The sequence below is a fragment of the Verruconis gallopava genome (genome assembly GCF_000836295.1).
Source record: "Verruconis gallopava strain CBS 43764 unplaced genomic scaffold supercont1.16, whole genome shotgun sequence".
In the NCBI taxonomy this organism is placed as follows: Eukaryota; Fungi; Ascomycota; class Dothideomycetes; order Venturiales; family Sympoventuriaceae; genus Verruconis; species Verruconis gallopava.
Window position 1 is genome coordinate 430,829 of NW_015622152.1, and position 12,893 is coordinate 443,721.

At 52.3% G+C, this 12,893-nt stretch overlaps 4 protein-coding genes across 5 annotated transcripts; 3 read left to right on the forward strand and 1 right to left on the reverse strand.

Annotated features, from left to right (window-relative positions):
• Positions 1 to 64: 64 nt before the first annotated feature.
• Positions 65 to 1,967, forward strand: PV09_05340 (mannose-6-phosphate isomerase, class I). The gene is made up of 5 exons (XM_016358835.1): positions 65 to 199; positions 258 to 278; positions 329 to 420; positions 469 to 1,533; positions 1,590 to 1,967. The coding sequence occupies exons 1-5, from the start codon at positions 169 to 171 to the stop codon at positions 1,707 to 1,709; spliced, it is 1,329 nt and encodes a 442-aa protein (XP_016213454.1). The 5' UTR covers positions 65 to 168; the 3' UTR covers positions 1,710 to 1,967.
• PV09_05341 (ADP-ribosylation factor 6) lies at positions 1,811 to 3,515 on the reverse strand. Its single transcript, XM_016358836.1, has 3 exons — positions 3,077 to 3,515; positions 2,518 to 2,936; positions 1,811 to 2,428 (listed from the first exon to the last, which is right to left on the reverse strand). The coding sequence occupies exons 1-3, from the start codon at positions 3,168 to 3,170 to the stop codon at positions 2,390 to 2,392; spliced, it is 552 nt and encodes a 183-aa protein (XP_016213455.1). The 5' UTR covers positions 3,171 to 3,515; the 3' UTR covers positions 1,811 to 2,389.
• A 3,869-nt stretch (positions 3,516 to 7,384) lies between these two features.
• PV09_05342 lies at positions 7,385 to 9,335 on the forward strand (the record flags this gene model as incomplete). 2 transcript variants are annotated; one of them, XM_016358838.1, is made up of 4 exons in its annotated part: positions 7,385 to 7,408; positions 7,473 to 7,844; positions 7,932 to 8,560; positions 8,702 to 9,335. In XM_016358838.1, the coding sequence occupies exons 3-4, from the start codon at positions 8,001 to 8,003 to the stop codon at positions 9,333 to 9,335; spliced, it is 1,194 nt and encodes a 397-aa protein (XP_016213457.1). In that variant the 5' UTR covers positions 7,385 to 7,408; positions 7,473 to 7,844; positions 7,932 to 8,000. The 2 variants fall into 2 exon arrangements, with proteins under 2 accessions (XP_016213457.1, XP_016213456.1); XM_016358837.1 differs by having other exon boundaries at positions 7,473 to 8,560.
• Positions 9,336 to 10,305: 970 nt separating this feature from the next.
• On the forward strand, positions 10,306 to 12,873 carry PV09_05343 (uncharacterized protein; the record flags this gene model as incomplete). Its single annotated transcript, XM_016358839.1, has 4 exons — positions 10,306 to 11,318; positions 11,401 to 12,054; positions 12,121 to 12,479; positions 12,545 to 12,873. Exons 1-4 carry the CDS (start codon positions 10,405 to 10,407, stop codon positions 12,871 to 12,873), a joined length of 2,256 nt encoding a protein of 751 aa, XP_016213458.1. The 5' UTR covers positions 10,306 to 10,404.
• Between the last annotated feature and the right edge of the window lie 20 nt (positions 12,874 to 12,893).

The following is a 12,893-nucleotide window of genomic DNA, read 5'->3' on the forward strand; positions in this document are numbered from 1 at the left end:
CGTGACCTCGAACGCCTTTCGAAGGCGCCACCAGCGCATTGGAGATCGCACTACATCCAATTAGAGCTACCCCACGTGCACTATAGTCTTTTCCACACCGAATATCCTGAGTCTGTCCTTTCACTCCTGCTCTCCATTGTCTGTTCGCCTTTTAATTGATTCGACAAGATGCAGGTACCATTGATCCGATTGCAGTGCGGTTCGTGTTCATTAGGCGGGGCTTATATCTCCTGGCTGGGTATGCTGACAGGGAATAGGTGTGAACAGCTACGAATGGGGTACAGACATACAACATCCGATTCTCCTTCTTCAGACTGAAAGAATGTAGGAAAGATCGGTTCTAGCTCTGCCGCTGCAAAGTATGCTGCCGCCACTCCGTCAGATGGCTTCTCAATCCAGGAAGAAAAGCCGTATGCTGAGGTCTGTGACAACAGCATGCTGTTCTTCTTCCGCTAACAAGATGCATAGCTGTGGATGGGAACACATCCCTCAAACCCAAGCAAAGACCTGCAGACTGGCCGAACCCTTCTAGAGCTTGTCCAGGACAATCAAGCGCTGATGTCGAAGGAAGTCAGTGAAAAGTACCAGAACAAGCTGCCGTTTCTCTTCAAAGTGCTTTCCATCAACAAAGCCCTCAGCATTCAAGCACACCCGAACAAAAAGCTCGCGGAGCAGCTGCATGCCAAGGACCCAAAGAACTACCCGGATGACAACCACAAGCCGGAGATGACGATTGCCATCACCGACTTCGAAGGTCTCTGCGGCTTCCGCCCACTGAACGAAATCGCGCACTTTCTCTTCACAGTTCCGGCACTTCGCCAGCTCGTCGGAGAAGACGAAGCCAAGAGCTTCACGGCCACGGTCGCTGGATCAGATGAGTCCGCCAAAAAAGAGGCGCTCAAGTCGGCCTTTACGAAGCTTATGTCGTCCAGCAAGGACTCGATCGAATCCGCCACGGCCGCTCTTCTTGAGCAAGCCTCGACGGAAAAGGACGCCTTCGCCGGCTCTGGTGGCCCCTCGAACACGGGCGCCCAGCTCGCCGAGCTGGTGAAGCGCCTGAACAGCCAGTTCCCTAACGACATCGGCCTCTTCGTGCTGTTCTTCCTCAATTACGTGACGCTGTCCCCTGGCGAGGCTATGTTCCTGCGCGCGGACGACATCCACGCCTACATCTCGGGCGACATCGTGGAGTGCATGGCCGCGTCCGACAACGTCATCCGCGCCGGCTTCACACCCAAGTTCAAGGACGTCGAGACCCTGACCAGCACGCTGACGTACAGCTACGCGCCCATCGACGAGCAGAAGATGCAGCCGATCGACTACCCGTACGTGACGCTGAACCGCGCCGCATACAGCAACGCCAGCGAGGCGAAGCTGTACGACCCTCCCATCGAGGAGTTCGCCGTCGTGAGGACGGTGCTGCAGGGCGAGGGCGCCAAGGCAACTTTTGACCCGATCGAAGGCCCTAGCATTCTCATCTGCACGGAGGGGTCGGGCAAGATCTCGGTAGGGCCAAAGACCGAAGAAGTCAAGGTACGTTCGCTCTTGTCGCGTCGCTTCCAGTGCACACTCCGACTGACTCGCCATAGCCTGGTTACGTATTCTTTATTGGAGCCACCGCGGAGGCTGTCCTTGAGGCTGACAGCAAGGACCAATTTGTCACCTTCAAGGCATTCTGTGAGCTCGACAGCAAGGGGGGAAAGCTATAGATAAGCCCCGTGCGCGGCACCATTGGACGTAGACACGAGTGAAGAATTGGTCTCGAAGTTGTCGAAAGTGAATTCACGAGGCCCCGAGAGAGAAAGAGTCACAGAAAGAGAAATGAACTTTGTATATGCTCTCTCATCACAAGATGAACGATGGTTCACAAGTGATTGAAAAAATAAATAAATAAAAGACCTGCTTTCTCGGAGATATTACAATAGTGTTTTTTTTTTCTAGCGTTATAAGAAGACAACATAAGCCCGCAACGTTCAAAACAACAACCCTTCCCAAAAAGAAAAGGAAGATACATCACACGTTTTGGCGACCTTCTACCATCGCCTTTTCAATGCGAACTAGCCACGACTTCGTACAGACAAGCAGCAACCCCGCCATGGGAGAGGAAAAGAGGAAAAAGAAGAAAAACAGTGAAGAAAAGTGTGGGTATCTGTCCGAGGCGGTCTATGAAGTGTACGTATGTGTGCGTGCATGTGTTTCCGATGTCTCTGTGCAGACCTGCGCCGAATGGATTCGATGGCCTGAGCCGGACCCTTCTCTGTAAGTTCTCTCGCTGTATGCCAGGTAGCGTGCTGGCAAGTTGCTCAACAACAGAAAGCAGAGCGGAAGCACGAGCCAAGGCTTGAGATTCGCGAAGGAAAAGGCAGTGAGAATGGGACGTGTTCGTCGCTCATTTGGCGGGCACCTTTACGTTGTTGCCCAGCCATGCCTGTGAGTCCATTTGTCAGCGTCACGACCGGTTTTAGGCGCGTGGTCCTCGACCGCGAGGGAATTCGAATAGACAGAGCTTTCACATACCAGACCCTCGAAGATGCCCTCGCCCGTTGTCGCACAGCTTGGTTCCACCTTCCAGATATGATCTTTGGCAATCTCGTCCAGCTTCAACCGCCTGCTAAGCTCGTCGGGCTTCATCGCGCCGGGGATGTCCTGCTTGTTAGCAAACACCAGCAGTAGGGCGTCCTTCATTTCTCTGTCCTGAATAATTCGGGCCAGCTCTGTCCGTGCTTCGTCGAGGCGGTCGCGATCGGACGAGTCGATGACGAAGACAAGGCCCTGCGTGCCGCTGAAGTAGTGCCGCCACAAGGGGCGGATCTTATCCTGCCCGCCGACGTCCCAGACGTTGAATTTGGTGTTCTTGTAGGTCACGGTTTCGACGTTGAAGCCGACGGTGGGGATAGTGGTAACATCTGATTCGAGTTTGAGGTTGTACAAAATGGCTGTGGTGGAATCTGGCGTTAGCAGGATGCACATTCCTCTACCACACACACACTCGTACGCGCGCATTCTCACCCTCACTAAGTGGCGAGCGGAGCGGCAATGGACGAGTGTATATGATTCTGAGCAGGACAGCACGTACTGGTCTTCCCCGCGGCGTCCAGGCCCAACATGAGCAGTCGCATTTCCTTCGATCCGAAGATCTTGTCCAAGATCTTCGATATGCCGCCTCCCATTGTGGCAGTGGATAGCGAGCCTGCGGGCTCAGCGAATTCGACTCAGCAGAAAGGTCGCGGTTGCAATTGATGCAGTCAAAGTCAATCGACCGAGCAGGGGTGCAGATCGATGCGGGAGAAAGGAACGCCTTTGGCGCGAAGCGAGCTCGTGTGGCACGAGATGTGATGAGATCCGGGAGACGTGGGACGGGCTGGACGGGTCGTGTGGTGAGTGAGAGAGTGCGTGGACGCAGCAGCTCACGCTTTCAGGCAGCGGCAAGATGAAACAAGACCAGACCGCAGACGTGGGGAGGACGAAGAGAAAGGTAAGTTCGGGCAGGGTAGCGCTGGGCAGAGTTGGGTTTTGGCCTGCGAGCGGGCGCGACTCGAGTTTCAAGCGCGCGATTGGCGGGGGTCCAGGGGGGCTTAGGGGGGGCAGGCGCTGGAGAGGGGAAGGGGGAGGGGGCGACGGGCGACGGGGGGCGCCAGAGACAGGCGGTCTCTGTGCCGCTGCTCAAGCACTGGGGCGACGCAAAAGTCGAATGCGGCGGCCACTTCACGTCTTGTCAACTCGACGCACTCGATCGCCGTTGGTTGGCTTCCAAATTCTGGCCAGCTGTTTGCAGAGCCCGATCGCTGGCGGAGCGTCTCTTTTTGAACGGACAAGTCACCAGACACAGACTGGCTGTGGCCCCGTCATTTCTTTGTGGTCGTCCGTGGGCGTGCGCTCCGTTCAGGGGCTCAGGTCAAAGGATGGTTCTCCCGACTGTTCGTCGCCGTGCACGCTCGTAATTTCCCCTCGCCGCGTCGGCGGTCACGCTGCACGCACAGCAGGCTACTTGCGCTCCAATCTCTCGTTCCCCGGGTGCCATTGTATTCTTAGACCGTCTTGTGCAAGCGCATGCATGGGCATCTTCATGCGCCGACGATCATCAAAGATTGTAATGCGAGCGCGCAGTCTTTGCTAGTCGCTGCAAGTCACGGTCCGATCCGCCCTTGTACAACGAACACACCGTCCTGTACGCGTCCGCCGCTCAGCAAAGCAGGTACCGCCGTCGGTGTCCTCTCCGGACCTCGCTTGGGCCATCGCATCTCCGTCTCCTGGCATACTGCCATTTACAACGAGGTGTCAAATGATCGTGAATCTTGAGCCATGAGGACTTCTCGCGTATCGCGTGAAACTACAAAGGTGGTTCAAGCCCTCGCAGCGTCCCCACGCAGGTCAACCCGCTCCTCCTCGGCGGCGGTCGCAGCAACAACATCATCATCGTTGCCATCGTCATCGTCATCGTCATCCTCACTGATCCGCCGTGCCAAGAAAGAGAACTCCACTGAGGCTAGCAACGACACGGACCCATCATTTACATCAACTTTGTCACGGAAGCGCAAGCGCGCCATTAGCACCTCCCTTAGTCGTCTCGCCAGCTATGAGTACGAGCACAAGGTCTCCGAAACTGCCAATTCCGCTCCTAGCGGGCCCAAGAAGACGAGGCGACAGCCGGCAAAGAGAGTAAAGAATGAGGATGGAACGATGTCGGTTGAGCCGCCTACGGGATGGGAGAAGATGTATGACTTGGTATGTGCTAACTTTCACGTGATATATTCTGGTCTTCGTTGTTCTAACCCTTTGTAGTGAGTTTGAAGCTTTCTTGCGTATGGAACTCCAGCGAAGAGATTTGCGGCGTTAGGCAGATAGGCGTCGCCAACACGGAGTGTTGCTTTGCGCCCTGTCTGCCAGCCTCGCCATGAGCAAGGAATGCCGTCATAGGCTAACGTGCACAGAGTGAAGAAGATGAGATCTCCTGGCGGTGCCGCCTACCCTGCTGTTGTCGATACGATGGGCTGTGAAAAGCTCGCTTTCAGAACCATGTCCCCGCGTGACCAACGGTTTCAGACTCTGGTGGCCTTGATGCTTAGCTCCCAAACCAAGGACACGGTCACCGCCGCCGCCATGAAGGATCTCCAGGAGAATCTTCCTGGTGGCCTGCGTCTCGAAAGCATCCTTGACGTGGACCCTGTGCGTCTGGACCAGTTGATCGGCAAAGTGGGCTTCCACAACAACAAGACGCGCTTCATCAAACAGGCTGCCATCGATATCCGCGACAAGTTCGGTGGCGACATACCTGACACGATCGAGGGCCTGACATCGTTACAGGGAGTGGGCCCGAAAATGGGCTATCTGTGCCTATCAGCGGCGTGGGGTCGTACAGAGGGCATTGGTGTGGATGTGCACGTGCATCGCATCACGAATCTGTGGGGCTGGCACAAAACCAAGAATCCAGAGGAGACGAGGGCAGCACTCGAGTCGTGGCTTCCGAAGGAGAGATGGCATGAGATCAACGGATTGCTGGTGGGACTGGGTCAAGCCGTTTGTCTACCTGTGGGGAGGAAGTGCGAAGTCTGTCTATTAGCCGAGGAAGGAGTTTGTCCAGCAAGCACTGTAAAGAGGAAAATCAAAAGAGAGGTCAAGGAGGAAGTGGTCGAGGGCCTGGCTTTGAAGACCGAGGATGACGAGAATGCCCAGGACCTGATTGTGGGTGATATTGAGGATGGAGGGCTACCGTTGCCTCGGAGGTCGAGATAAAGGAATATTTGCCAGACAGAGAGTCGTTACGGTGTCTTTTGATGCGTCGCCCTCGAATACTGGAACTCATAGGGGCCTTGGTACCCTGGAATACCTGTCACGCATGTCGCCGGACTTCATCTCTTTGTTGACAACCACAATACTAAGCACAATATTAAGCACCATCTCGTGTAACCTCGGGCACATTTACCTCGAACGAAAGCAGAAACCCTTATTATTCTTCTGCTCGCGATGCATACGCAGATTCAAGGAGGCTATTCACGTTCCATTGTGTTGCTTGAGACCATAAAATGGCTGCCAGCGAAGGGCTGACCGCAGTCTCGAACCAACAGCTGCTGATATTCGAATCGAACCACCCATGGATCAACACAAAACTTCGCATATCGCAAATACATTTCAATATTGGGGCAGGAAATTTGGGGAGGTAGCAATGGTTGCTTTGCACAACGCGGTTCTGGCCACATTGGCTGGCCAAAAGCAACGCGCCAGTTTCGACGGCGACATGCTGTCAACACTCGTGGAGCGAAACCAGCAGGGCAACACCACGGTGGCTGAACTGTTCATCCGCAAGGACGACGGAAAGCACGAAATGTACACGTGGTGTACGGTAATGTAGTAACGGTAAGCTGACCTGAATCGCTGACTCCGAGGCTGGGAGGCACGCACTTACAACGGTCAAGGCGCAAGCGATTCAGATCCGTCATGCCAGCATCAATTTTGCTCGACGCGTGTTCCTCACAAATCCAACATTTGAAACTTGCCGCGGAGTCGTTGCTTCAATTCATTACTGTGCACAAATATGGTTGGAACATATAGATCGGTGTGACGGTCGAGATTACTTATCAATCGCTGTGCGGTCTGTCGCGTTGTGCGTCATCTACGCACAAGTATGTTCGAACTGGCTTTGGTGGAAGAAACGTAGTGAAGTGCAGATCAAGCAATTTCAAGATCTCTTTTACTCATCTCTTGCGTCGTATCAAAAGAAAACACACAGTTTCGCTTCTCTCATGACATACTCTGACAATGATTCCATTGCATCACCCACCCTATCAATGTATGTGGCCTGCTTCTCGAACATCGACTCCCACTTGACCCTCGTCATTGAATCAGTAAGTTTTGCTGCTTCTTTCAACACTACGTAGCCTTGCTATTGGTCACATTAAATACCAGGACGTTCTCAAACGGCGCCTATCACTGTAATGAAGAACTGAATGAATCAGCTTCAAGTATACCGGTAAGCCGAAAGTCTTGAAACCACATGAGAGGTATTAACAAGCACGATAGGATCGTAATAATTCCTTAAGGTTTTTCCTGTCAGCGTCTTCTGCGAGAAACTTAGATTATGCTGTCGGCATTCGACTTCGCCGTCATTCAGCAGTGAAATTATGTTGGCCGTAAAGTGTTGGGCTCGTCACGGCCATCTCAGCCTTGACCCTGGTCCGAGACCCTTGCTCGCGGCGAACTTCCACCAGGATCGGCCAAACCTAGGTCTAGATACTTCTCCAGATTTTGACCTATTGCGGAAGTCTTCATGGTTGCCCATTTGTTTGACACGAGTAATAAGAGTTATGATGTCGCTGCTAGTCTCTCCCTGCCATCTGGGTTCTTCAAGCTCCAGTTCTACCCCAAGTATTCCCCGCTTACTTTCTGAGCCTTAACTTCTGCAAAGAGTCAGGTATACGTATTCTGCATTTGGTGGAGTTTAAGACCAGAATCTAATCGAAAGTGCTCGTTCACAGATTGGAGTCTGCTTTTTCCAAATGGAAACGAGCATTCTAAAGGCACGGACGGCAACGGCCGTGGCGGTACGAGCTGGTCAGACTGTCACCATTATCAACACTTATGGCAAACAAGTGGTTGATTTTTGGGCCTTTAACCCTAAAGTTCCCACAGATTACCTGTCTATGGTGCACACCAGGACTATGTTGATGAAAGTGGCCGTAAGAATGGGCGACACTTTGTACAGCACGCGACGTAAACCAATGGTGACCTTGATTGAAGACACTACCAAGGGGGTGCATGACATTCTCTGGTCCGCTTGCGATGCTGAGAGGTACCGACTTCAGGGGTTCAACGGATACCATGAAAATTGTACCAACAACATGCACAAGGTTCGTATTAATAGCTGGTGGCTCCCGTCCGTAGCTCGCTGCAACTTTGGTGGCACGGACTGATAGCGAATACGCACAAACTTGCAGGCGCTGAAGCAAAGCTTTCCCGAATTCCACATTGCACAAGATTAGGTTCCGGATCCATTCAACATTTTCATGAACGTGGCCATTGACCATCACGGTGGCCTGGATATTCGCCAGCCGACCAGCGAGAAGGGCCAGTTTGTAACTCTTCGCGCAGAGACTGACCTTATCGTCGTCATGAGCGCCTTTCCACAGGACATGGCCCCAGTAAACGGGGGGTTACCCACTGACTGCGAATACTATGTCTCTAGAGATGCCTCTGTGCCTCTCACTCTTCCTCTGTCCATTGAAGCCCGTCGACCACGATGGAGGGCAAAGGTCGCTCTTTCCGTCGACTTTGACGCCGTCTCTCATTGGCTAGGAACTGGCTGTCATGCCGGCAACAACATGGCTGACTACAGCTCTGGAATATTTGCAGGACAGGTTGGAGTGTATCGCTTGCTTGTTCTGTTCAGCAAGTACAATCTGGCGGAGCGGGTGACGTGGTTCATTCCAGGCCACACGACAGAAACTTTTCCTGAGGCGGCGAAGGCCGTGCTCAAGTCTGGAGCAGAGATCGGTCTACATGGATATGCGCATGAGGGCATATATCAAATGACTGAGGAACAGGAAAGAGATGTCCTCATCAAGTGGTATGTCTTCCCCTCTTACTCGCCAAATGAAAGCATTCGAGCCTCAAGTTAGGCTAGATAGCTTTCAAAGTATACATGTGCCAAAAAAATCATGTCGAAATGAAAAGACGCTGACGATTGGAATCTTTCGCTCCAAAATAGCATTGACGTTGCTACCAAACTTGTTGGCAAGAAGCCTCGTGGGTATCGAGCTCCTATGTATACGATTCGCGAAACCACTGTTAAACTGCTCCGAGAGCACGGATTCTTATACGACACCTCTCTGATGCATCACGACTCTCAACCATACTTCACTCCAGCAGACCCGCCGTTGGACCGCATCGACTTTTCAAAGCCCGCCTCATCGTGGCTGCGCCCATCAAACATTGCGCCGCAAGGATATCTCGCAGAAGGCCAGCATCCGCTCGTCGAGATTCCCTGTGGCTGGTACAACGAGGACATGATGCCCTTGCAATACCTCCCGCACCTGGCCAACAGCATGGGCTACGTTTCGACACGGGTCGTGGAGCAGATGTGGAAGGACAAGTTTCTCTGGCTCTGCGAGAACAGTCCCGTTGTTGCCGCCGCTGGCGCAGACGAGAAGCAGGTTTCCCAATTCGTCTTTCCGATCCTGATCCACCCGGACGTCAGCGGCATGGCGCACATCATCGGGATGGTCGAGCGCGTCGTGCAATGGTTGCTTGCCTTTGGTCAAGATCAGGTCCAATTCTGCACTCACGAACAGATTGCCACGGAGTGGCTGGCGACTCAGAAGGCCAAGGAAAATGGAAAATGACGCTCTTGCCGTGTTCGAGGTGACGAGAATGTGTGTTTCGTGTGATCTCGGCAAAATAAGCTAGCTTCAAGTACCACAACTGGCAGATCTTATTCGGCTCATGCATCGCGAAATGACCCTATTTAAAGTAGATTTTACTTCGCTGCACTTGCGCAACTCCACGGTCTTCAATACACTTTTCTTCGTTCCTTATAGTCATGTTGTCAGCGTGCTTTGCCTTCGTGATTTGCATATAATTTAATCCGTTGTTGGATGGCACGCATGGGCTGTTCTTGGTTTCATAGTTGTCGCCCTCCAACAGTGATCATGAATATATCTCACACACATCTAAAGAATATAAATGTATTATTACAGAATAAATCCCACAGTTTCTGGCTTTTTGAGCAATTTTTCTCTGCGCCGCGTTCAAGAATCTGTGTCAGCAGCAAGTTTTGTAAGACTTCTTCGGTTCGAGATGCCGCTAAATTCTGTCTTAGCGGCGGAAGTGCAATGCCGTCCTTGGTAGATCTATCCTTAGCTTGAACTACTGTACTCAATATGCGGAAGAACTACGCCTTTCTATCTTGCCCGCGACTTCTATGCCCTCAACAAAGAGGAGACAAACAGCGATACTTCCCAAGGCTGTTCGTGAACTCGAAGCTCTGGGCACATTGGCCGCAAACAAACATCGTCGCATTTTATCTACCAAACAGGCTAGCAAGGCGAGATAGCAGTCACTGAATCTCGAATTCTAAAATTGTTCAATAAACTTCGATCCCATTAGTCACCATTTGCAAGGACAGCAGGTTTTCCTGGTACAAAATCTCACGAGGGCATGGCTACTACAACGCAGCGTTCGCTCGCTGAACCTGACGGTCGCAGATATCGATCTAAGAAGCAACGTCCTTGCGATCTCTGTCGCTCACGCAAGACGCATTGCAAATTGCCTGGCAATGGGGCCGCGTGCGCGCTGTGTAGCAAGCTCTGCCGCCGATGCACCTTCCTAAGGGAGCCGCAGAGAAGAAATAGACGCGGTAAAAACCCTTTGCAGTCTGACCTAGGCGCTGTCCTTGGTGAGAATGACGGCAGCATGCGAGGGTCCGGTATGGAAAAGCCCAACCAATTCTTGACCCAAGGTGAGGATATGGTCGCAAGATCAGCCTCGGTTGTGCCAACGACACATGTAGATACGGGGTTGGTGGACATGCTGGACGTACGGGATGGGCAGGATGTGCTGACTCCGGCGAGGGCGAGACTGGATGATCCGCAGATTTGGCTACCGGATATGGCGCTCATCAACTTCTCCCCAAGCCTAGAAGAGCCGCCTACGCGGACTCTCGTGGATGATAGACCGAGTGAAGAGCAGACTTATCTTGGCTTTCACAGTTCTCTACACGAGAACATGCCCGTACCCAGCCATCGACTTGGACAGCAAGGCCAATATCCAATCAATGCCAATTCCATCGCGACATCGTCGCCTGTCTCTCGTCCGTCGCGGGAGAGTAGTGCGTCGTGTAACAATCTGACGTTTGAAGGACCTTCACAAGGGACACCCGAATCTTCTGGTGCACAGCAACAGCATCCTCATTCGCAGCAAGAGGCTTCGGCGTCCGCTGCCAGCGTTGATTGGTCCCTTGAATACAGCCTTGACTCTAGGCCAGGATATTCGCATCAGCTTATTGGCAATTCGTGCGAGTCTGATCCGTACCTGCTTCGTAATTATGGCTACGATCAGTTGGACACATACCGCATGTTTCGACTCGATTTTCGCAAGATCAAGGACGATGAAAGACTACAGCCATTCTTGAAACATTCAAAGGCGAAGGAGCCTTGCATACCTGCAGGCAAACAACCTATCCAGTTCGTCATGACGAGCGAAGACATATGGAAGGACTCGCTTAAGTTTGTCGAGAAGGTGCAGTCAGGCGGTCCTACTGAGGCAGATGACCTTGCTTTGCTCGACAGACTCGTCGCGATGAATCTAAGAACTCGGCTCATCAAATTGTATGTAACGTACCTTTTCCGTCGTGACGCTCTATCCCCCTCTTTCCTTTAGTACCATCATCCTTAACACAGGCTGTGTCAGATACGTGAGACATGTCCACCCCCGTTTTCCCGTCCTATCTCTCTCCGACTTCTCCACGATGCCATTCCATGAGCTGTCCACGGCTCGTCCCATCGGCATCCAAGCCGCTGTATGCGCCCTTGCCCTTCCCTTTTCCTTCCTGGATGACGAGTTGAGCATCCTCAAAGGCTACGACCAGAGCTCGGCCGACGATCTCTGGGCGATCGCATACAGGAGCTATCAGCGTGCCACTTGCTTTTCGCATCTCTCTTCGCTTCAGCTTTGTCTCTTGCTGTTGCAGGCTCCACCTCCAAATTTTGCAGTCGCAGAGCCACTCAGCACGTGGGCTTTGACGTGCTCTGCCCTTTCCATCGCCGAGAACATGGGGCTAAACCACGACCCCTCAGACTGGAGACTACCCCGGGAGGAAGTCATTCTGCGGAGACGACTTTGGTGGTTTACCTATATGCAACACGTCTGGCATGCCATCGTAGTGGCTCGACCGTCCCATATTCATGAGGACAACTGGGATGTTGGGGGCCTAGTTGCCAGCGACTTCGAAGTTGACGGCATTTCAGATCCTGAGATTCGATCGCGGGTCGAAAGAAACGTACCAATGTGCATTGCTCAATGTGAACTAAGCATTATTGCTTCTGACGTACTAAATGAATTCTAGTAAGACAGAGCTCCTAGATGCTGAACATTTCCCTGTCAGATACTGATCCCTCATTCTGTTCTCAGTACATTGCGAGCAGTCCGTAAAAACAGTGACCTGGGTGCTTTATTGAGCCGTGCCCAGCCCTTGCGTTCACGTATTGAAACTTGGAGACAAAGCCTTCCGCTGCTCTCCAAAAGAATCTACGAGCTCGAAGAGAGCGAGTTCGACGACGGCGGCGCATTACGATTATCGCATCTGACACTAGAGGCGCTAATACTACGGGCCCTAATGAGACCGCTTTTCTACCAAGCCATTCGCACAGATTACACCCTGCGGGAGCCCATTTCACTCATATTCGAGAACAGCTATGCCTGCGCTAAAGTCGTGGTTGAGATGATCGCGGCGTTCAAAGCAAAACACTTCTCCGGTTTCTGGCACCCTCGTAAGTCTGCATCCTCGATCATATCATCCTCATCGAGGCTGTAATAACTTTTTAATATATTTCAGACGCGCGATATCAGCTGTGCTACTTTTCAAGTCTTATCCTCATGACTATTACGCAATCACCAACCATTGAAATTGCTCGACGCAGTAAGGCCTTGCTCGATCAGTGGCGAGATACGTTGCGAACCCAGAGTCGTGCTTGGCCTCTGGCCAGGCTAGCCACGATCCGTTTGGATGCAGCACTTTGGAAAGGATTAAGTTTCATCACACGTGGTTCGGGAGAGAATAGTCCCGCTTCAAGTCTTCTTAAGCAACTAGAAGCGGAGAACGGCTCTTCGCCTCCAGTAATAAGAAGTTCTAACAGTGACAGAGATTATATTCAAGCCGTATGAACTCATTAGAATGCGAGGGT

Excerpts from the sequence above, each read along its gene's own strand:
- PV09_05340 (XM_016358835.1), top strand. The coding sequence starts at position 169 with ATGCAGGTACCATTGATCCGATTGCAGTGCG. Across the intron at positions 279-328 it reads TGTGAACAGCTACGAATGGG|GAAAGATCGGTTCTAGCTCT; the intron begins GTACAGACATAC and ends GAAAGAATGTAG. Across the intron at positions 421-468 it reads AAGAAAAGCCGTATGCTGAG|CTGTGGATGGGAACACATCC; the intron begins GTCTGTGACAAC and ends CAAGATGCATAG.
- PV09_05341 (XM_016358836.1), bottom strand. The coding sequence starts at position 3,170 with ATGGGAGGCGGCATATCGAAGATCTTGGACAAGATCTTCGGATCGAAG. Across the intron at positions 2,937-3,076 it reads GGACGCCGCGGGGAAGACCA|CCATTTTGTACAACCTCAAA; the intron begins GTACGTGCTGTC and ends ATTCCACCACAG. Across the intron at positions 2,429-2,517 it reads AGGGCATCTTCGAGGGTCTG|GCATGGCTGGGCAACAACGT; the intron begins GTATGTGAAAGC and ends ATGGACTCACAG.